Source organism: Pseudorasbora parva, chromosome 3 (genome assembly GCF_024679245.1).
Source record: "Pseudorasbora parva isolate DD20220531a chromosome 3, ASM2467924v1, whole genome shotgun sequence".
Taxonomy (NCBI): domain Eukaryota; kingdom Metazoa; phylum Chordata; class Actinopteri; order Cypriniformes; family Gobionidae; genus Pseudorasbora; species Pseudorasbora parva.
In genome coordinates this window covers 32,835,326-32,857,958 of record NC_090174.1, presented here as the reverse complement: position 1 = coordinate 32,857,958, position 22,633 = coordinate 32,835,326, and the positions used below count along the sequence as shown (strand labels likewise).

The window sequence follows — 22,633 nt, the reverse complement described above, 5'->3', positions numbered from 1 at the left end:
TTGATTATAGATAAAGGATGGAGCCAGATTTTTTTGCAAACTTTTACATCAGTCATTAACAATCATGTTGAGTGAACGTATGTGCTGTTATTGATACAGTTCCCACATGTGCACCGCAATAAATTAGAAATACACAAACACAACATGGGTTTGTTGATGGGCGTACACTTGTTAATGCTGACAGTGAAGAATTCCAGTTGAAACATATAAGACTGTTGCTCAAACTGCTATAGTTTAAATCTAAAACGAAAGTAACAACAATGAGCAAATAGAGTGGTTTCAATGAGTTCCTATGAAATTTAAGCTCCCGTAGCAATGAACTGAAAATGCGCAGTGTACACACACAAACCGTGAAAGATAGTTAATCTGTAAATGAGCACTGTGCAGCTGTGCACGTTTTAGTTTCGGTTTAGAATTAGCGCCAATTTGGGGCTGGGTTGCTTGAATTGTGGGTTCTTTTGCCTATTATTCTTAATAAAAACACAACAAACAAAAAACAATACAATGACAAACAGGAAAAACTGCTTTTACATTACGCTTTGAAACCGAATCTTCCGCAATCATCTTGTCTGTCAGCTCTTCGCTCTTGTGACGAATAAAATCTTACTCCTGCTGCTGGTCTGTGCTGAGACTCTTGTTTGGATCATGCTTTATTTTGCAGACACGTTCAGTTTTATTTGTATTGTCTGTTCTCTAACTGAACAAAAAAAATGTATTACTATAAAAAAATCTAAATGACGGTAGAGTTGAGTCTGAACATCGGCAATGCCGACTATCATTGCAAGCCTAGTATGCTGTAGACCAATCAAAACAGACTGACCAATCAGAGCCAAGTAGGCTCATGGAAAGGAGGGATTTAGAGAGACTGATTCATCTGTCATGTCCTTTGAGAATCATTGAACGTTATGGTGATATGTGATGTATATTTTCAGAAAATTAAACCGTTTTTGACCTTTGATGCATGTACACCTATTGTTGGAAACCTCCAAACCTAAATTAGGAAACTTTAAAATGGCATAATAGGGGCACTTTAATATACATATATGTATTTGTGATGAAATAAAATGCAGTCTTGGTGAGCATAAAACAATCTTACAAACCCTAACTTTTGAATGGTAGTGTGAGTGTAATATTTTTAATGAACAGTTTAGAGTATTTTTGTTCCTTATTGCATGTAATTGTAAACAAGGCTACATAAAGCCTTTAATGAATAAAAATAGAATTGACCAGTACAATAATGACCTAATCACTATTTGATTTAATAGAAACAATGCATTATTATATTATCATATATATATATATATATATATATATATATATATATATATATATTATATTGTAACGTCTACTAACTGTGGCCTGTTTCGGTCAATCAGGGATCTGAATCTGAATCCGTTAACGGTCCAGGCCGTGACAGTGGTCTGGACTCAGCATCACGGCAAGACCCTTCAGCAACACTGCCAGGGCGAGGAGGAGCAGATGCGGCCACAGAAGCCATGGAGGGCATCCTTTGCAGGAAACAGGAAATGGAATCGCACAACAAAAAAGCAGCCACCAGGTGACACAGCAAGCCAATAAATTATGAAAGAATGATCAGGAGAATCTAATCAGGGTTAATCATGTAAATGGTGTGTTTTTCTCTGTGTGCATTTGTAGATCGTGGCAGAATGTATATTGTGTTTTACGTAAAGGAAGTATGGGCTTCTATAAGGACAACAAGAGTGCCTCTAATGGAATCCCCTACCATGGAGAAGTTCCCATCAGCCTCAACGAGGCTGTGTGTGAGGTGGCCCATGACTACAAGAAGAGGAAACATGTATTTAAACTTAGGTGAGAAAGAGATGAGGGGAGATTTTCTCAGTAATTATGAAAAATGTATGAAGTTCTTTAAATGTGACATGATGGGGTTTTTTTTGTTTTTTTTAAGGCTTGGGGATGGAAAAGAGTTCTTGTTCCAAGCGAAGGATGAGGTACGTTTTTGCAAAGGATGAAAAGAAAATGTTTTTAGGTCGTACTCTCATATTGTATTTAAAAAAAGATAGCTTCCTGTCATGCTCATATTGACACAATTGTTCTCTCCCTCAGGCTGAGATGAGTTTATGGATTCGAGCAATCCAGGCATCCCTGTTGCCCGCCGAGCGTTCGCCGGGTGGCACACGAGGTCTGAGTCGAGCGATGACCATGCCGCCAATGTCTCCCAGCTCGGGCGAGGCAGGAGTGACCATGCGCAACAAAGATGGCAAAGAGAGAGGCGGCGAGAAGCGCTTCAGTTTCTTTGGGAAGAAGAAATAAGCACCAAAATATGCCACAGATCTCCACAGTGAGCCAAACAAAAGATGGAAGTTTGTCAACACTCAAAAGAAACTGATAAAGTTAGAAAAGGCAAAGAAAACTCGCATGTCACTTTGTGATAGGTTTTTTGTTTTTTCTCTTTATTTTTCCACTCGTTCTTCTTTTAAATTATCTTATTTCACACTTCTTTTGATCTTGTTCAATCTCGCCTCCTAGATGAAACGCCACTTTTGGCCAGACGGTGAGCTCTGAGTCGAGGGAGTGGGGTCCCTGACCGAGAGCCATCCTGAAAGTTTAGCTTATACCTTTCAATTTGAATCGTTTCCTTTGAACTTTTTCCCTAAAAATAATTTTATCTTTGGGTTAGATGGAATTTCCATACTGTAATGACCAAGAGTGCTATGTCTTTTTCCCCTGATGATTTCCATTTCCTGTCTTAATTTTGACCTCTCACTTTCTTTGTGAAGGACTACTGTCCTTTTTTTTTTGGTATTATTATACTTATAGCTAAAGATTTTATTGTTATTGCTATTATTAATATTGTTTTTTGCTGTTCCGTTTTTGAGTCAATTTAAAGTAAAATATTTAAAGAAAATGTAAGTATAGTTTGTATGATCTCATGTTCAGAGAGGACAAAGCAGAAAGAAGCCCATAAGTCAGAGGTGGGAGTTAATGCTGGTCTTTTTCTTTCCTTCTTCTTTTATCTTGATATGAATGTGTTGAGTGAATTTTTTTTTTTTTTAAGAGTAGTGTTTTTTGGCTTAAAGGAACAAAAACACTATTTGATGGTTTTATTATTATTATTTTTTATCTTTCTGTTCCCTCTTTATTTCTATTAAGAAATACTTTAGGTATGTATTCTTATTCTGTGGCTTGTTTCTTTAGCTCATCATTATCTTGTTCTTTTCATAGACCAGAAAAGTGTTTGTTGTGAAGATTGAAATTGGGGATGTGATGCTGTGGTTTGGACTTTGGTTTTACAATTGCTCAAAAGCAAACAGACACAACACAAGAATCACTTGCACAAGCTTACATTAAACTCACGTTAAACGAAGAATTTGAGAACAGCATTTTTTTTTCTTCCATTTTCTTGCAACTTTGATTTGAATATAAAGTTGACCAAGTTTCCTATCGGAATGTATTCTCAGGCGTCAGTTTTACCACTCACCCACCAACGGACAACGCACACATGCTTTTCTCTCTCCTAACCCTCACTTTAATACTTTACAGGGACGAACCTCTGTTATTGGGATTTGTGTCAGTGATGCTCTTGAGGTTGATGCTGTATTTTTAGGTGTGTGTGTTCTTGTGTGTGAGCGTGTGTGTGCTCTGAAGAGGTTGCTTTCAGGTATATCGGTTGTGAATGTGCTTCAACTCTGAATGAGAAACTAAATTACTGAGGTATTCTTAATGTGGACCAAATCAACAGTTTTTTCCCCCCAAACGCATGGTGATTGAGATGATCTCTTCCCTTTATTTGTACGTCACAGGTTACTATAAATTATCTTCCTTGGAGGAATGTGAAATTTTTACCGCATACTTATATAATTCTAGGTTTTATACTTGCGGTAAGCAAGAAACGACTCTCTCTTGTCCCGTAAGTGCATACACAGAGGCAGAAACAATGGCCAATCTAGCTGACATGATTTCAGTTATACTTTTGCAGTTAAACGCATGATGTCCTGGTGTAACAAGTGAACCCACTGTGGCATGATAGCAGTATTTTTGTAGGATAAAGATTTTTCAGCCTCATATGATTGTGTGAAAGCTTGCCTTGGTGTGTTAATATTAGCGTGAGTTTTTTTGACGTCATGCATTGAAGGTGTGTGGAGTATTGAGCCATGTCCACGCTTATGTCAGTTATCGCTACATTTCCTTTGGAGACGCATTTAAGGGGTCCGCACGAAGACGCAGTAAACAGAAAACTGAACTTTTTTCTTCTTTTTTTTTTTACTTTTTTTTTTTTGCTGTGACAATTGATGTGAAGGAAAATGATTCAGACTCTCTACTGAACTCTCAAAAACAGCCTTTTCCCAGTGTTCAGTGATTGGACAATGTCCCTGAAACTCAGCTCTGTTCAGTGACAAATTGTGACCGACTCTGAATGAGAAATTAGGAGCTTGGAGTCTCCCTTTGTGAAACATTCTCTGGATTGGTCTGATGTTCTCTATCCTAAAAGATAAAAATGCTGCGGTAGAATGATCTAGTTGTAGACCAGTGCTTTTGTTCATACAGAATACTGCCATTGAGCCGTAGGATGATTCATTTAGTCTGAGCCTACGCATACTGTTTGGGACTCTGTGATAAATTTCTTCCTGAGATAAGTCGATGTGTTGCATTGAATGACAGTCTCTCATGTTTGTGCTATTGATTTTTTTTTTCTGTTCTTTTTTTAATCATAGCTACTTAATCTAAAAAAATGTTTCCCTCTCACATTTTACACTTTCCAGTATGGTTGGTTTTAACCCAGTTCGCGTAGATGGTCAGTTACATTGTGGCACATAAGCAAATCCAGATAATTGAGTCTGTTTGTGTACATTTCAATGGACTGGCGAGTTAAATTGTATGGAAAATTAAATGTTGTTATATTGCAATACATGATGAATTCAATGGGGAGAAACTTTCTCAATAAAAGTGAGTGGACTGAACATTAGATTTGATGAAATCTGGGTTTTTATAAGCAGATTCCCCATTAGTATATTTTTCAGCATTTTAATGCGTCTTCAACAATATTTCCACCAAACCCATTAAAAAAACCATTTATTAAAGAATGTTAATTTTATTCTTGATTTTAAACCTGATTTGTTAATATCACTACTATTATCTGTTGTTGTTATTATTATTATATAATTCATTATTAATATTACTATTATTAATACTACTGTTGCAACTGCACCTCGTGTAAAACTGCAGCCTATTCCTGCTGAGTTTCTCGTCTGTAATACCAAACCCCGGCACTTGGGGGCAAGTGTGCTGTGGAGCATTTTTCATTACTGATCTAAACGAGAAAAAGACTTGTTTGTTGACTTGTGTATCTATATCTAATATTAGGAATAAAAACATGATTTGAAAAGAAAAAAAGTGTGGCGTTATTTGTCTGTAAATTCTATAGATGTTTAAATATAAAATTAATATCCGTGTAGGGGAGACCGGGGAGTGTTTGTAACACGGGGGTCAGTTGTAACTGTCAGAAAAGATCTGTGGTGATGTCAACAATATCATACGCTCCCATCACCCTTTGAGCTCACAGGAGAAGTGGCATGTGACTGTGACTGTGATAAACATGGTATATTTTGGCCAAAAAACTGATTTTCAGGAAAGTAAATAATTTTATCAATATATATATATATATATATATATATATATATATATATTTATATAAACATATCTTTAACACTTTATTTTAAGTTGACATGGTAACATTTTACTACATGTACTTACTAAAGTAATAACTAACTCTATAGTACTGTAATTGAGAAAGTACTTCATCACCTTAAAATGGTGTAACCTTTTTGTCTAATAATCATTGTATTGTAGATACAATTATTTGATATACAATTACATAACCAGATGTTTCTTTAGTTTAATTTGATGCTTTGCATTCATGCTAACTTCAAACCCATGTGCTAAAACAGTTAGCTTATTTTATAGTTAGGTTGTTTTGGGGTGGGGATAGTTATAAACCGTCAAAAAATGTTACAACCAACCCCTTATGATGATTCCAATGAGTCCAGTTGTCAGTCACATCAATTTGTGACGCAAAGTCACATTTTTGTTGCACATCAATGGATTTTTCGGTAAATGTGTTTCCATCGTAGTTTATGTGCATGTCTTTTAAGATAAAACTTTATCCGTTTCAGTTCATTATACAGAGGTTATCTGTGGAATAGTTATTTCCATTATTACCTTAAACAGAACTCTTTGTACTTGATGGTAACTCACATAATCCATGATTTGTGTAGTAGATCCAAGTACATCCAATTCAGTTTTATTTGTAGTAGACATACGTGGCTACGGTGTATCAAAGTTTGAGAGATCCAGCACAAACAAGCATTCAGTTACTGATGCTAAAAAAAAGTGTTACTTCCATCCCCCAAAACATTTGACTTTCAAAAGCTTCTGTTAGTCAAAGACATGATTTGGTTATAAATTAATATTTTTAGTTCCCATACATGTCTAAGCACAAAGCAGTCCTCTTTTTCCAGCTAAGTCATTGACAGGTCATGAACTTTGACCTTAACCCATCCATGAGACGTTTACCATCTTAACAAGATTCAGCTTGCCTCAAATGCACACCTCTCCATCAGTTCCTTCGCTGGACACAGCAGTTTCGGACTTTGAGAATCTTGTGCTTTTAGAGCTAACTTTCATGTAGTCGTTTTTTATTCTATAATGAGCTGATATAATTATGAATGCTCTAACAAATCATTGGATGTTCACGCTCCACCTCTGCGCCATACAGAGAACAAGTTGTTCTGAATCTGTCCTTGATACTCAACCAAGCTTTCAACTGCTTACAGACGTCCAACTATTAACAAAGCATGCAGGAAATAGCCCTGTAGACTCTATGGTCTCTTTATACTCTGCTATAGCCTACCCACCCACCCCAAGTTCAGATGCTCATTAAGCAAATACCCCGTTTAGTAATAAATAGACTAATGGTCCTTCCACCTCCTGTGCTTATTATGCTTTAAAATGTCAGTCCTGATGAGTGCCATCTATCAAGTCTATCGAGTGTTGAGAATCGCTTGGCAACGCTGTAGCAATATGTTAAGACCGATTTAAAGCGCGACAGCGGCCTCACCTCCAGCCCGACCGGGCCCCCGCTTTGTGTTCATTCACAATGGCGCGTTACCCAGCGACCGTTAAAACCGCCTGAGCACAGCGCGAGGGGCTGGACCCCCACTAAATTGTCACCACTTCAAACTGTTACCAAATTGTCATTGAGCCCCAACGGACTGGTATTAGATGTAAAGAACATCGTTACTGAATCAGAGAATTTGACACTGGATGGCATCAGAATTATTGTAAGTAAATTCTGTAATTTTCACAAAAAGCGTGTTTGTTCTAGACGCAATGCACTTCAAATGGTGGTATATGAATTAACAGGATAAGAGTGGTTTTACGTAGGCCTATCATAACTGTAACGTGTATTGTTGTTATTTTAAAATGTTCGTCGGTAGCTTGTAACCTACTTTGTAACCTACGCAATGGCTTGTTCTAGAATTTGAGTCAAACAAAACTGAATTTTGGCTCTGTGGCAGATCATCTCTTCGGTCATTAGTTGAGGAAAGGCGTTTGTTAAGTAGCCTAGGTTAGGTCATAGTTGTGAGAAAGTTCTCGATAACATTCACAGAGTGGAAATTCTGGTGCGTTTTTCTTTCCTGTCATTCAGAACTGCAGATAAAACGCGACTTCAGTGCAGTAAACCAATGGTAATATTTTATTTTATAGCTGTTGAGTGTTGAAGTGAAGAGAGTGTAGAGTCAGCATACTGCAGTGCGCGTGACCGAGCAAACTCAGCTCCACTGGGAAAAGCTTGCATGAGTTTGATCATTAGCGTAATCAAGTTAGGCTACACGTGAGTTTTCAACGAGTAAGAAGAACAGACTATGAAGGAATAACCCGGGCAAAAAAACTTACCAGGCGAGTGACTCTTAAATTATGATTCAAATGGTATTGATGGATTCGCTATTTATTAAACAACGTTTAGGCCCTTATTATGAACATAGAAGAATATGCATATTTATGCATGTATGTATACATGTATTTAGTAATGTGATCAGCAATGTACCTATATGATCTCAACATTTAAAAGCGTGTTGTTGTTGCCCATTCAAAATGTTATATAGTGCTGAGTATAATCGTTGAGCGTGTTTGTTTTACTCAGGGACTTGCTGAAGCTGAAATAGATGTCTGTGTCAGTGATAGTTAACACTTTGAGCAGGTGGCATCCAATTTATCATGGCACTATAGTGACTCTAAACATGGTCAGTTACAATGCCAGCCAACTCGTGGGACATCTGCGTGGTTATAGAATGAAGTTTAACAGATGCCAATTAAATGGTTTGCAGCTGAGCACAGAAATGGACAGAGATGTGCAGAAAAATGGAAAGAAAGACAGAAAAACCTGTGAGGGTTTCTTTACATGTGAACCAAAGACTGTTGAACTCGTTTGCCTTTTGACTGCTGAATTTGCAAATAACTGTTTGCTTCAGGGGGGTAGATATTGTGCATTCTGGTAAAATTAACCAATTAGACCCACTCCCAATTCCCTTCAATCCTGAAGTATGCTATAATTCACTGATTCCTTTTTCAGCTTCAGAAAACATCTTGTGTAACTGTTGTGTGTATGCTTCTATAAGCATGTGTTCAAGAATCAGGTCTGCTCTATAAAATGCACATCACATCTGGAGTGGATTTAAAGAATAAAAAAATGGATAATAGTTGGCCCTGTTCCCAATCAAAGCTACACACATGCACGCATGCACACACGATATTATAACCCCGGATTGTTCTGCAGGCAATATGTGATGCTGAGGGCTTGGGGTTCATAAGAGCAGATAAGGTCGTGAGGGCAGATAAGCAGAGAGACAAGGCAAGAAAAATGTGAAGAGAAGTTTTCAGAGCAGTGAATCTCAGACTGGGGGGAAGTGACCAATGAAAGATGATTTAGCTTCACTCTGGTCTCCATATGTTGAACAGAACCATCAGATGATGCTTTAATTAGTGCTGAATGAAAAGCGAAAAATGAGAGACAGTTTAAGAATGTAAAGTTAACCATTGAATGTGATAATGTAATAAAACCATCTAAATAGAACTGTCAGAATCCAAATTTCTAGGTCTGATTAATAAATAAATTAACAGACTTTTTACTATAATCACTATGTTTTGTTGTAAGAATAACATGTGTTACAAATGGAATTTAGAACATAAAATTATGTTGAAGGCTTGCATTTGGTTGGTCTGGAGAGTCTCTGAACCCACCTTGTAGATTAGGGAAATTCCACGATGTAAAGCAAAAATGGAACTGAGAGCTGTGAGAGAAAAATGGGGAGATAAGAAAGGCTGTCTGTTCAAGCTCCTGAGAGTGTCTTAAATACATTTTGCTAAATCGTACATATTTGACGAGTTGTCAAGTTCATATGAATTTGTATGAATGAGCTACCTTCAAAACCCACCCCTAAACCTACCCGTAACCGGGATTTAGACAAAACGTAAGCAAAATTAGCCACCTCGGAAAACGTGTTCGAATTGGTCGTGAGATACTGTTGGCTTTAGTTGTCTCTTGTCTCTACAATCTGCATGAGGTAGATTTCTTTGGAACATCCTGTCATTGTCACTGATGAACTTTGGAGCACATTTAGAGCTGTAGGAATGCAATATGGAACAACAATAAAGAACCTTTATTGGCATCTATGGTTCCACGAAGATCCCATCCATGGAAACTTTTTTTTTGTTCCACAAATCTCTAGTGGAAAAGAGGTCTTTAGATTAGATTATGCTCTTCGCACTAAGAAAAAAGCTGTTCAAGTTTTTTTGGAGCGAACCATTGTTTCTTCTATGGCAATGAAGTGAAAATACCCTTTTGGAACCTTTATTTTTGAGAGTGTTGGAAACCAGGCTAGGATTCTCCAGGCACTCCTGCTCATCCATTGTAAAAAACTGTCATTTAGCCTACACATTGTTTTGCCTCCTGTAATAGGCATAACAGAAAGACTGTGTAAAAACCTACATTTGTTTGTTAATACTGAATAAATATAATGAAAAAATAATAAAAATACATTAATAACTTAAATAAATATTAAATAAAACAAATATAAAAAATAAGGCCTGATAACGTGAAAAATTATTAAATGTTGAGTAATATATATAGTATACATGTATAATAAAATTTTAAAACAAGTATTATATGGAATAAAAAAAAGTTTTTCATAAAACTAATATATAACCTAATCGTAAATTCCTATAGTTTTGAAGGAAAAATCAGTTTCACAGACCACTTTCACTTCAGATTTAGTAGACCTTCTTAGAGTGTCGCACCCATTGTCAGGGCTTTATGTTGCAATAAAAGCCCTCCAAAAACTCACACTTCCTGTTTTTCTTTGAATTTAGATAGCTCTAAAAAGGAAACTCCCTGTTTCCACAGACCTCTTTCACTTCAGATTGACAGTACACCACCCCCAGGGTCACTTGTCCAATGTCAGTGATGTTGAATAACAAAATAAGTGTCCTCCAAAAACTTGCATATAACCGGTTTTATTTTATAATGCAACATCAGACAGTCCTGACATTTAGTGAATGAAACTGAGGAAGTGTCCTCGCAATCTGAAGTGAAAGTGGTCTGTGGAAACAGGGAGTTTCCTTTTTATATCAAAATTCATAGAGAATAACAGGTAGTATATTTTTGTAGAGTAGAGTTTTTAGAGTGCTTTTATTTTATAATGCAACATCAGAAAGCCCTGACAATGGTTGACACCGTGAGAAAGTCTACTATCAATCTGAAGTCCGTGAAAACAGGTTTTCTTTTTTTAAAGTCTGTGAAAATGTTTTTTCACAGTTTTCTTTTTTTAACTATGAATTTGCAGATAGAACAGGTAATAGTTTATGAAATTTTATTCCACATCAGACAGCTATTTTGATACTATTTTTAAAATGCACATTTAAAATGACTCAACATTTAATGTAATTTTCACATTACCAGGCTTTTTTAAATTTATTTTTTAAATATGTGTATTTAGTTTATTTATGGTGTTGGTCAAGGTTTTTTAATTGTATTTACTTTATTATACTGACTCTGGCTGAATGAATGTGAAATATCAGTGTAAGATTTTATTTTAAAATGTAAAAATTGTATTAACGCAATGCTATACGCGTACTGCATGGAGGGCTAGAATGACCGTGGTTTTCAAAGTGGAGGCTGAATAAATCTGTAAATATTGAAATAGAATTTAAATCGTATGTTACACTCGGATGTAGGCCTAAATCACAATACGTATATGGAAAAATCTAGAGCTACTCCAAAGATTGACTTTGGTCTGTTGCTCTTATTGGAAAAAGCATAACACTAACTTCCATCATGTGAAGCACCTCAGCCTGTCATATGATGGCAACTATGTTAGTGGCCAGCGCTCATGTTAAACACAGTCTCTTGTGGATTGGCGCCGTTCATCTTGTGAATAGTTTGTCTGGCTATCACCAGACTTAACTCAATTTAAGATTTAACATTGGTCTGAGAAGTCTGCTGTATTTTCTCCTGCACAAGAGGTGTGATCAACGAGCATTGTTCAAATGACTACGCAATTGGATAGTCCTTCAACCAATCAGACCACAAAAGCCGTGATCAGTAGGCAGCCACCACATATAGATTAGTGGCAGCGACCCAGTAGAAATTAATGTACATGCAGGTTTCCAGACTGAGTTGCAGGGCGAAATCAAATTGCCAGCAGATCAGCCTGGGTTTACCCAGTCTAGTTAATAGTGATATCACTAGTAAATGTACAATAGGACTGCAATGTTTGTGGATGTGCTTTACTAAGCGAAAAGAGTTTAATTTTATTGTGAATTTTAGCTGCAGCTGCAGAATACTGGTCCCTACATGCAGTGAGCATAAAACCACATTTATGAAAATTTAATTGGGCATTTATAGTAGTGTCACTAAAAATGTAATTGTTAATTCATTGTTGAAGCCATAGAAAGAATACATTTATTTATTCAAATCTTTACATTTTTTTTACTTCAATGTACTTCATTCATTAAAAACTGTTATCATAGACATAAATAATAATAGCAGTCATAAATAATTACAATTCAAGTCTAGTTTTATTGTTAAAACGTGGAAGCTATCAAGAGAACACATCATTTTTTTCTCTTTACTCATTGAAATTATTAATATTGCAGTCATAGTTTTAATTTAAATTGATTTCTAAAGCACAATTAAAAACAATTGGCTTGACCAATGTGCTGAACAACAATGAATAACCTTATTAGAATAAAATTCCGACAAAGTCCATAATAAAGCCACAAGTAAACAACAAAGCATATAATGAGACAGATTTAACTTTTTGAATACCTTTATTGACAAAAAAAACTACATCTTTTAATAGTTATTTTATATTTTTCTGTGAGGAGATGCAGCTCTGTTTCAATCTATTGAATAAAGTGGGTTAATAGAGAAAGACATTGACTTTTGTTTTGATATGATTTAGAGAGGTGTGGAGGGTGTGATAACTTCAAATTATGAGTCACCACCGCAACGTGTGCTGACAGCGGCGTGCGTGCGTGCGCGTGCGTGCGTGATGCGCTACACACTCACTCACTCCGCTGCGCTGCCTGCTGGAATCTTCAGCATACACGGAAGAAGCGGGACAACACGGCGGCAAATGCCAAATAATGGTCTGGATAACACGATTGTAGATATCAACAGCGATCCAGATCCATTGAGTCCAGTCCTGTGCGTTGTGCTTCAGCAGTGATGTGAGGTGGGCTTACAGCGCTCTATAGCGCGGCTCTATTTCTACTGGATCAGCAAATACTCTCTGTATAGGTATGTGGTATCAAGTGTTAGGGTTATTTTTGTACTTCTGTCAGTTCTGCAGGTTTTCGCGCTGGAGGAAGTATATATGACCGAGCAGAATTGGTATGGATTAATTTTGACCTGAGAGACCTGTGCATAGATGCGTTTTGGAAAGGAGTTGATCACACGGGAATCTAAACGGTAGGCAAAATATAGTATTTGCATGTGAAGTGTAAAAGAAAGAAGAAGCTTGAACACAATGTAAAGTAATAGTAGGCTATATGGGAGCGTTTTCTTCACACCAGTGTTTTTTTCTTTTTTTGTGTGTTTTATTGGTAGCCTACAAATTATATCTTTAGAACATGTTCGATACATTCTTTTAAGTTTAGGAAAATATTGTGTCCGCGGGTAATAATGTGGGGTGTCGCTCTGATGGCCAAAGGAGCGCGGGGTGGTGCGCGCACACTGCCATGATGACATTGGGCAGCTGTGATATGTACGGAGTTACATTTTTTTGGTACGTGCCTCTCCTTTAATAACAAATATCGTCTACTTTAAAAAAATAAATACATTTGAATAGCAACTTAATGTGATCTGTAAAGGGGTGTAATGACTTTAAAACTGTGTAGCCTAAATTGTATAGTTTTGTTGCGCGAGTACGCGCGCCCACATGACATCTTTGCTTTGAACCGAGGCAATGACAGGTTCTGGCACTGCCTCCACAACAGGGAGCTGCCTTGTAAATTCAGTTTCTGAAATTGAATAGTTTTTAATTTCGAGATTGCAAACAGATTTGTATTTTGTATTAAATTAAGTGGAATTAAAATTCATATAAATTCCTATTGTTGCAAGTAGACCTATTAATAAAGTTATTCAAGACAAGCTTTGTTTATATGACATTTCAGGAAGTCTTCTACAATTAGATACATTTTGTTTGGAATTGGAATATATATATATATATATATATATATATATATATATATATATATATATATATATATATATATATATATATATATGTATATAAATTCCAATTCCAAACAAAATATTGTTTATTTTGTGCAAAAAAAAAAAAAAAAAAAAAAAGTGGTTTTAGTTAGGCTATTTCATATTTTTATGTGAGGAAGCGTTCCTCAGTGAGGGAAACATCAATCCCTTTCAGAGTTTTCAAATGTTTGGTAATCCCATAGAAGTAAATGTGTAGTTCCATAAAATTAATAAAAAAAAACTTAACTATTTTAAGCTATTTTTAGATATCAGATTACAATTATTGCTCATTCCAAAATTAATGTAATTTCACGTGTTTATGACACAGACAGGGAGGTAGTCAGTTTATTAACAGACAAGCTGTTTCCACACAAGAGCAGTGTATTCAGTGTATTGTCCTCCATTGACCTCCTTTCAAACAGAACAGCTTCAGCATTACACATTTTTGAACTAGTCTTGAAGGGTCTTGGGGGAGGTGCTCTGGTGGCTCTTCTCAATGGCCGAGCTGTGTTCACTCAGTCTATACACCATCAGTTACTTGTTGTCATAGTTTTCTATGGTGTATTCTCGATTTTGGGCTGTTAGGTTCCAATTCATAATGATGACTGTCCAATAATATATTGGATAGAATATTTGTGAGTAGGCCTATATGGTTGTCCTGAGAATCTTATAGTCAAATCTGTTATAAATGCAAATTTTATAGGTATACCTAAGCTCCTTTTACTTCCATTGGTTTGATGAATGTTTTGAATAATTGGAGCCAGATTCTAATTGGAATGTCAGGGATTTTTTTATTTGAAGGATTCTTTGTTTTTCATTCACAACCAAAGAAAAAGGCCAATTGTGCTGATTTTTAGACCAAGCTTGATTAAGTAACTTCAGTGTTTCTGTTTGATGATAAACATTTGTGTGAGATCTGAGCAATTTTTTTTTCAAAGATCATGACTTTCACGTTTTGATAGTTTACTGTCAGGTCTGACAATAATTCTCTTTTTAAATAGCCAAAAGCTGTTGTGTTTTTGTGTCAGTGTGTTCTCTGCATTGTCTAACAAACAGAGCGGTCTGTGGAAGGGCTTGTCTGAGCACAGCGCCTCATTTACACTTTCTAGCAACATTGTTCCCTTCTGCTCTGAAACTGATAAATAACCCCAGGCCTTCAGAGGAGGGGCACAGTTAATTTCAACATTGTACAATGCCTGTTTTTTAAATGACTTTAATAGAGTTAAATGATGGTAGGCTATACATCATATTCTCCAGACTCAGAGATCCACTGAAGTGTTTAATATCTATGATTGGATGGTTATAAACAGAGATATCGGAATACCATAAAAGAAAAACGATTGGCACTTCCTGACACTCCTTTGCGAGTCTGAACAGGACTCGCCTGATTCCTTCTCTGGAAAATTCAGTTATTCAGTTGTGGTTTGATTAGAGCCTTTCTGAGATCCAAAGTTGTTATTCAGAGAGCAGTCTTGTTAATGTTGACCCACTTTTGGTTAAAGCAGTGTTAACTCTGTTAGATTATGAAGCTGATGCTGCTGATCTCTGATCTTATGCTGACTTGTAGTTTAACTTTAATTTCATCCAGATTCTCATTCTAATTTTAATCTGAAATTTAAGATTATTAACAATACTTATTTCACTTTAACTTTTTACCTTATATGCAAAACAATAACTTGTAAATTATTTCACCTAAAAAGTTACTTGGCGCTTGTAATGATACAAAATGTGCAGGTTGCAATGTAATTTAATGAATCTCTCATCAGTCGGTTGTTCTCTGACTCTACTTGGTTCATCATAGATCATAGATCTTGCTCAGTTTATTGAGTGCACAATCATGTGCACATTTGCAATGCACACTCAACATTCACATGCTTTCTTTTGGGTGTTTCATATGCATGTTAAAAAAATATCTTGAACAATAAATTGCTGATGCCAACTTTTACTACTGTTTGTAAATTAAATTTGACACTTTCTAAACAAATCAAGTTAGAGGGTATCTCATGAAAAATACAAGCCTGCCTAAACTTCTTTGTTTTTAAGATCCCCTTGTTGTATAGCACATTTTAAACAGAAATATTTAAATAAAAGATAGCATTTGGTCTTTATTCTATTTTTAGATGTTAGGTGACATAATGCATTATTGAAATGACTTGTTACCATAATATCCCCTTGTGCTCACATATGAAACTGTTTTGTCAATTACACACACACAAACACACACGTATATATACGGATTGAGATATGTTATGTTCTTTTAAGCCATAAAGGTTAGAAACGACATGAGATTGAATAATCTTTTAATGATGAAGAGACCTTTATGATAATCCTTTGTCATAATAACATATTTTTAGTGAACTTTTCCAAGGCCAAGTTTTCTAGTTTTATCACTTAATTTTGTTTTGCTACATTTGTCAGCTGTTACCATGAATTTGTACAACAAACAGTGATTTCCGTATAAAAACACATACTTGTCTAATAGAATGTTTAAAATCTACTTTAAAAAAATTACTTTACAAATCCATGATCAAACTGGAAAAACCACATGATTGAATGACCCGCATACAGCACTGTGTTGATTAAATCTGTTAGGCAAGACACACAACACCTAATTGACACATCTAAGATCAGTATCATTTGAGGGAAATGATGTGTGAACACACTGTAGTTTATTCACTGGAACATTTCAGAGCCTCCCTGACTTTAGCTGGGTCACTTATGCAACAGCGAGGTGGCTTTTCCCACACTTGAGATGGAAACACTGGCCTTTGTTTTTGGTCTGAGTGTGTGCCAGTTAAACTAACCTTGATAAAAGTCAAGGCTGAAGGAAACACACACACACAGACACATATACACACAAGGATATAGTTAACTGATTCAACTCCAAAAGTATGATTTAATGCTAAAGGTATGCGTTACGAGTCATGCTCTGGAGCCCCTGATGTATTGTCACACTGCAGGTCTTACGGTCTGTTAAACCTTTCAGCACACAGAGAAACACTAACACATGCACTCAAAAGTTTGGAGTCCACTATCAGCAAACACATAGAGACATGATAAAGTCCTATGAGTGCAAGTCAAGCATGCCAAGACTAACAACAGCCCCTGATTATTTGCTCTGAGTCTTATCTAAATTATAGTTTATCATCTCTCAATTCTTATTAAATTTGGTAGCATTTTTTCCTGTTGTCTTCCCATCAAGTTAATCCCACTTTTAACTTTGACCTAAAGAACGGATTGGTTTCATCTTTTTGTAATGATATAATCGTTTTATTTTTACTCTTAAGGTTGTCTCGGTTCAGTTGTAAATAAAAGCAAGAAAACAAAAAGATCAGGAAATTATGAAAATGTCCATAATTTAATAGACAGCGCTTCTCCCGCCATTGACATAATTTTCACGATCAAAACGTATGCGGGAAAAAAAAAGCAGAAACAAGCGATGGCATTAGGGTTGCCACCCGTCCCGTGAAATACGGAATCATCCCCGTATTTACAGGCAAATTGACGCATCCCGTATTAAATCAATACAAGATTTGTCCCGTATTTTACATAGGTCCACACATAGTTCAATAAACGCGTAACGATTTTGCAGTTTGGAGAATACTAATAGCAAATATAAAGAAATCAATTTCACTATAAGTAGTACAGAAGCTCATGCGTGTGCGATTGTGTGTTAGTAGCTTTGTTGCCGTAGCAACGGAGTCAAGAACATGCGCTGTAAACTCGCAAGGCTTTTAAAAAACATGTCGAGCTTGCGTCCAACGTTTGAACGCAAGTGGATCTCCAGATATAGGGCTGAATAGAAAAAGTATCAATAAGTCTGTCCAGTAACTCATTATGAACCTCAAGTGAACTGCACACTTTGCAGAGAAGCATCTGGGTATCATAGTGAATGGGTGTCCCTTATTTTGCCACACTGAAGGTGGCAACCCAAGATGGCATATGTAAGCAGATCCATATGTAAAATAAGATTAAACCGCATATAAATCCAAATGCCTAATGTTACTGAATGCTGGCTCAGGGACGAGTAATAACTGTGCAAGCTTTTTATGTAAACAGGGTTTTTTGTTGTTTAAAAGCAGACTATTTTGGGGGCCATAAAAAAAGTGTGAAAATTTGTGATGCTGGCAATTTAAAAAACAAAATGCTGACTGGGAAAGAGTCAAATGTATTCAAAAAAAGTATCTTATGTTCACCAAATTTGCATTTATTAAAATCAGTAATATTGTCAAATATTATTACAATTTAAAAGAACTGTTTTCTATTTTAATGTATTTTAAAATGTAATTTATTGTGAATGGAAAATCTATGATAAAATTAGTGCTGCTTTGTGTAAAACATGTTCAGTTAGTATCAATGTATGTTTTAAATACTTTTTCTTTTTCTCTCCAAAACTGCAGGCAGACTGGACTGGACTGGACTAGCATGATGTCCGAATTGTTGTCCTGATACTGTCTTTCTGCACGTGGCCTGCAAATGTGAATTCTGGAAGAGACACTATGAACCAATGAATTTTTTTCATGAGAGAGAATCAAAAAAGTATCCTGACTTTTCCAGTTGGATTGATTTTGAATGCTAAGTGCATTGTGATTTGTGTCTCCTCTTCACGTGTACAGTCCATTTATTCTCTTCACTTTTCCTCTCATCCGTTCATCCTGCTGCAAGGTCTGTCTCTCTGTTGTGCTGGAGGACGCAGTGGGTCAGACATGTCTGCCAAGGCTCCCATATACCTTAAACGGCGAAGTCGTAAAGGAAAGAAGGAAAAGCTCCGTGACCTCCTTTCATCCGACATGATCAGCCCTCCTCTGGGAGACTTCAGACACACCATCCACATTGGCAGTGGGGGAGGCGCTGACGATCTATTCGGTGACCTGTCTTTCCTACAAGGTAAATTTCACCTGTTACCAGGGCAGCAAAGTCATCAAGGGTCACTCCAACTAAGTCGCACAGCGAGTGTAAGCAGTCACCCACCAGCCAGTGAGAGCTCGCCTCTGCTGAAAAACGCTTTGTCACTTCCTATCATTGGAGGGGTGCAGGCGCTCACCCTCCCGGCTGTGACTTCAGCAGCAACGGTGACCACTGAGGTCCCAACAGCCCTGACAACAACCCAATCGCCCCCGACATCTCCGTCTCTCGCGCCACCTCCTAAACCTCCCAGACTGCACCTGGAAGAGAGGAACGTGTCTCGACATACATCGCTTCCTGCATCTCCAAACCACTGTCCAGTTAATTTGCACACATTTGGGCCGAGTCCAGATACTGAGGAAGATGAGAAATTCATGAAGGATGGAGATGGGGAAGAAAGGCCTTATTTGTCCAACGCCGGTTCTATGCTTTCCCTCCATCTGGATTTGGGGCCATCCATCCTAGAGGATGTTCTTCAGATCATGGACAACCAGAGAACAGGGACGTTCAGTGGGCGACTTACACCCAGTGGACGACAAGAGATATATACCTGAAAGTGAACAAAGACATGTGGGTCGAAGCTTGACGGTACATACATGAGCGAAGCTCATTTTTCTCATGTATCAAAACATTTTGCCATCCGAGAGAACTCACTTACCTGCTGTACAATGGCATTTCCTGGAGACTTTGACCTTTTTGCTCACTGTGCATAAAATCTTTGAAAAAATACAGGATTTAAACCCAATCAACACTGAATCCATTTCAGCGTTGGATTTCTCTGTATTCGAATGGATTGTTTTAATTCATCTGTTATTTTTGGAATACAAGCAATGCACCAATTCTGGTTTTAGATCTACTCTTAGATACATTTTGAAACATCTGAAAGCAATTTAGCAAGCACATCTCAAACTACCTGCATTGAATGTACAGTATGTACTATTATGGAGCACATGCTACAGGCCTCCTGTACCACTACAGGAAAAGAAAACTGACATTTTTCTTTTTCAGAGCAACGATGACATCATCTCCCCCTTCTGTGTTGTTGCAATTTGTGTAATCGGGTAAAAATGCGCAGCTCCTCCCTAATGATCTGGACACACACACGCGCCAGGAGGCCTGTGTGTCTACACCCTGGGATTTTAACGTTCTCTTTTTGTTGGGAGTAGTCTTCATTGTTCAGAAACCCGAAGGCTGGTTTTTCACTGAGCAGGAATATGGAATGTTTTCCTTTCATAAAATATATCTTTTTTTTTTTGTACTGTGTTTGGTTGTTGTTGGGGTTTCTGCCACCCCTGAGGCTTTGACAGATGATCACTTTTCAGGCAGCAGTAGTTTTTCCTTTCTCTGATTGAGAGTGAGTGATGGGGCCTAAAGAAGGGCTTGTGTTACCTTGGTATCCCCCATGTAACCCACCCCACAGGGCTTAATATGCTTTCCGTTCATAGACTTATACTCAAGTATTATTTTCTTGTCAGATTATAAATTAAAATAACTCTGCTTTTTTCTAACCTACCACAAAATCAAACAAACTGTCAACAAAAGAGCATATATAAACAGAAATGCACTGTCATATTGCAATCAGCTTTATGTGATGCTACCTTTGCACTGTAACCGCTCTAAGAAAAACTACTGTATTCATTTAAAATCATCAGTTCTCATATTTAAAGGTCCACTATTTAACTTTTGACGCGCTAGAGGTTAATAAATAAAACCAAGCATCTCGAGTGATAACTGTAGCCAGAGCTACTTCTCTGTTAATGTATATGACTAGTCACATAGGTACTGGGGTATTCCATAGCGGTTTTCAGAATTTTTTCAAATATAAACACTTAGGCATACCATACCATAATCGTTTATATATTTTTTTAACAAAAAAATGTACTTGGCCTACCTTTAAAGCTACACTGTGTGATATTTTCCCCCCATCTAGTGGTGAAAAGGTATATGACCATCCAGTGAATAATAGTTTCTGTTCCTCTCAATTCTCAATTTCGTTTTAACTCCTACGGTGGCCGATTTAGTCCAAGATTAACATGGCAATCCCCCTCTTCACATTCGACACAATGCCATCGAGTGTTAAAACGCGAAAGGCGAAGCTTGAAAACCGTATGTATTATCAATGGCATATTATAAACTTACGAGAATACTTTATTACTTGAAAGAAGTAAATATACATTAATGAGCACATATATTTTTGAAAGAACTAATTGTTTTTAGCTAAGAATAAACTAATAAAGTTACACAGTGTAGCATTAAAAAAAAATCTATATTACTTTTTCTACACCTGGACACAACCGTTCTCATGTCATGCTGCAACAGCTGTAAGCGGTCCACACTCTATGCAACAAAGCGACCTTTGCAAATCCATTTACCATTAAGTATTAGAAGAAGTGCAAGCACTTGGAGTACGTCAGAAATAGAGCAGGAAATTTGTCACTTTCACTGCATTCCAGTGTCATCAGCAACACTAAGAATCTGAGTATTTATTGGTTGCTTCTTAATGATTCTTGGTTCCTTGTTAATTTTTGTTACTAGTGATTTTTTTTCTTAGAATTTTATCCTCAAAGGCCCACTGAAGTGCTTTGGAACGCGTCGCATTATTCAATGTGTTGACCTAATTTCCCCTGAAATGGCTCCAGCGGTTACCAGCTCCTCCCTTTTTTTTTAAACGGCCAATAGCGTTTCATTAATAAACAGTTTTACTAGAGCTTTTCTGTTTGGTAAAGCCAGTTTCGTCTCACTGTTTATCATCATAATCTCCTCCATATGGCTTTGAAATGCTGCATTCTGTGCAGAATTTAAATGGGCCCGACTCCGATATGTTTTGTTGTCTGCGCCGACTCGTGCATATGATCGCGCTGCACTCTCGTCTCTGTAGTCTAAATTTATACCAGATCCGTTGGTGTGCGCTGCTGCGGTGCGTGAAACTGACTTGAAAACAGACTTCATTCCCCTCAACTGAAAGCATATTTACACTGAATCGTTTCCTATCACATATATAGTGTGCTATGTGCCTACAACATGTAGAAATTAGTAAATGTGTGTGACCAAATGACTGACAGTGAAAACAACTTCAGCAGTGTAGGGGGCGGGCTTTAGATTCTAGACAGCATTTTGATTGGACAGAAAATTTGATGGGAAAGTGAAGTCTGTGATGATGTCATCAAAATCTGTAATCCGTTTTAACGGAAGTGAGAGAGTGTAAGTTTTGAATGCTTATATCTCATAAATGCAAATTGTGTCATTGTTTTGGAACATAGCAGCTTATTCATATCTTTAAGGCTAACACAGTCATGCTAAAAATAATAATTTTGATTTCAGTGGGCCTTTAAATTGTGAATTCCATTTCCAAAGCTGAATCTATTCAAAGTTCTGTGCACTTAACTTCAGACATACATAAGATCTCAAGAGAGATTAAATCCTATGGTGTACCTTTCCATTCGGCCAAGTATTTGCAAGCTTAAAGAAACACTCCTCCATTTTTAGAAATAGGGCTTATTCGACATCTTCCCTACATTTAGATATGTGGACAAATGGATTTTTGTCTCAGTGCATGCATTGTTTTAGTCTAGTTTAGCTTAGCATAATGAATGGAATCCTATGTTGCCAGCTAGCATGTCCCGAGTAAAAGTGATCTAAAAAATAAAAATAAAACCCCACCTACTTACTTCTTGTGGCCTGCATATACACAACGAGTACAAATAGCGATGCAGATTAAGACAAGGTGATTTCCTAGAAACATATTGACTTGGGACTATATTATGGGGAAGCATAGGTGAAGCAATGCTACTTGAGCGCAGAGATATCACAGCGCAACCTCATGTCCTCCAGCTGTAGAGCGATCGCAAATGTGTTGCGTGATATCTCTGTGCCAGTGTAGCAGTGCTTCGCCTGTGCTTCCCCATAATATAGTCCCAAGTCAATATCTGTCTA

General features: G+C 36.9%; 2 protein-coding genes across 9 annotated transcripts in view; both read left to right on the top strand.

Moving 5' to 3' along the window:
- sptbn2 (spectrin, beta, non-erythrocytic 2) overlaps positions 1-4,957 on the top strand; it is a 99,207-nt gene extending 94,250 nt beyond the window's left edge. For all 6 annotated transcript variants that reach the window (XM_067438504.1, XM_067438503.1, XM_067438506.1 and 3 more), the window contains 4 exons: positions 1,377-1,558; positions 1,657-1,830; positions 1,928-1,970; positions 2,086-4,957. In XM_067438504.1, coding sequence (XP_067294605.1) covers positions 1,377-1,558; positions 1,657-1,830; positions 1,928-1,970; positions 2,086-2,292 — 606 coding nt within the window. In that variant the 3' untranslated portion in view covers positions 2,293-4,957. The remainder of the gene's footprint in view (positions 1-1,376; positions 1,559-1,656; positions 1,831-1,927; positions 1,971-2,085) is intronic.
- A 1,180-nt stretch (positions 4,958-6,137) lies between these two features.
- Positions 6,138-22,633, top strand: cdc42ep2 (CDC42 effector protein (Rho GTPase binding) 2). Of its 3 annotated transcripts, XM_067438500.1 has the most exons (3): positions 11,928-12,773; positions 12,883-13,009; positions 18,196-22,633. In XM_067438500.1, the coding sequence occupies exon 3, from the start codon at positions 18,316-18,318 to the stop codon at positions 19,252-19,254; it is 939 nt and encodes a 312-aa protein (XP_067294601.1). In that variant the 5' UTR covers positions 11,928-12,773; positions 12,883-13,009; positions 18,196-18,315; the 3' UTR covers positions 19,255-22,633. The 3 variants fall into 3 exon arrangements, with proteins under 3 accessions (XP_067294603.1, XP_067294601.1, XP_067294602.1); XM_067438502.1 differs by lacking the exons at positions 11,928-12,773; positions 12,883-13,009 and adding an exon at positions 6,138-7,319; XM_067438501.1 differs by lacking the exon at positions 12,883-13,009 and having other exon boundaries at positions 11,928-12,838.

Excerpts from the sequence above, each read along its gene's own strand:
- cdc42ep2 (XM_067438502.1), top strand. The coding sequence starts at position 18,316 with ATGAGAGAGAATCAAAAAAGTATCCTGACTTTTCCAGTTGGATTGATT.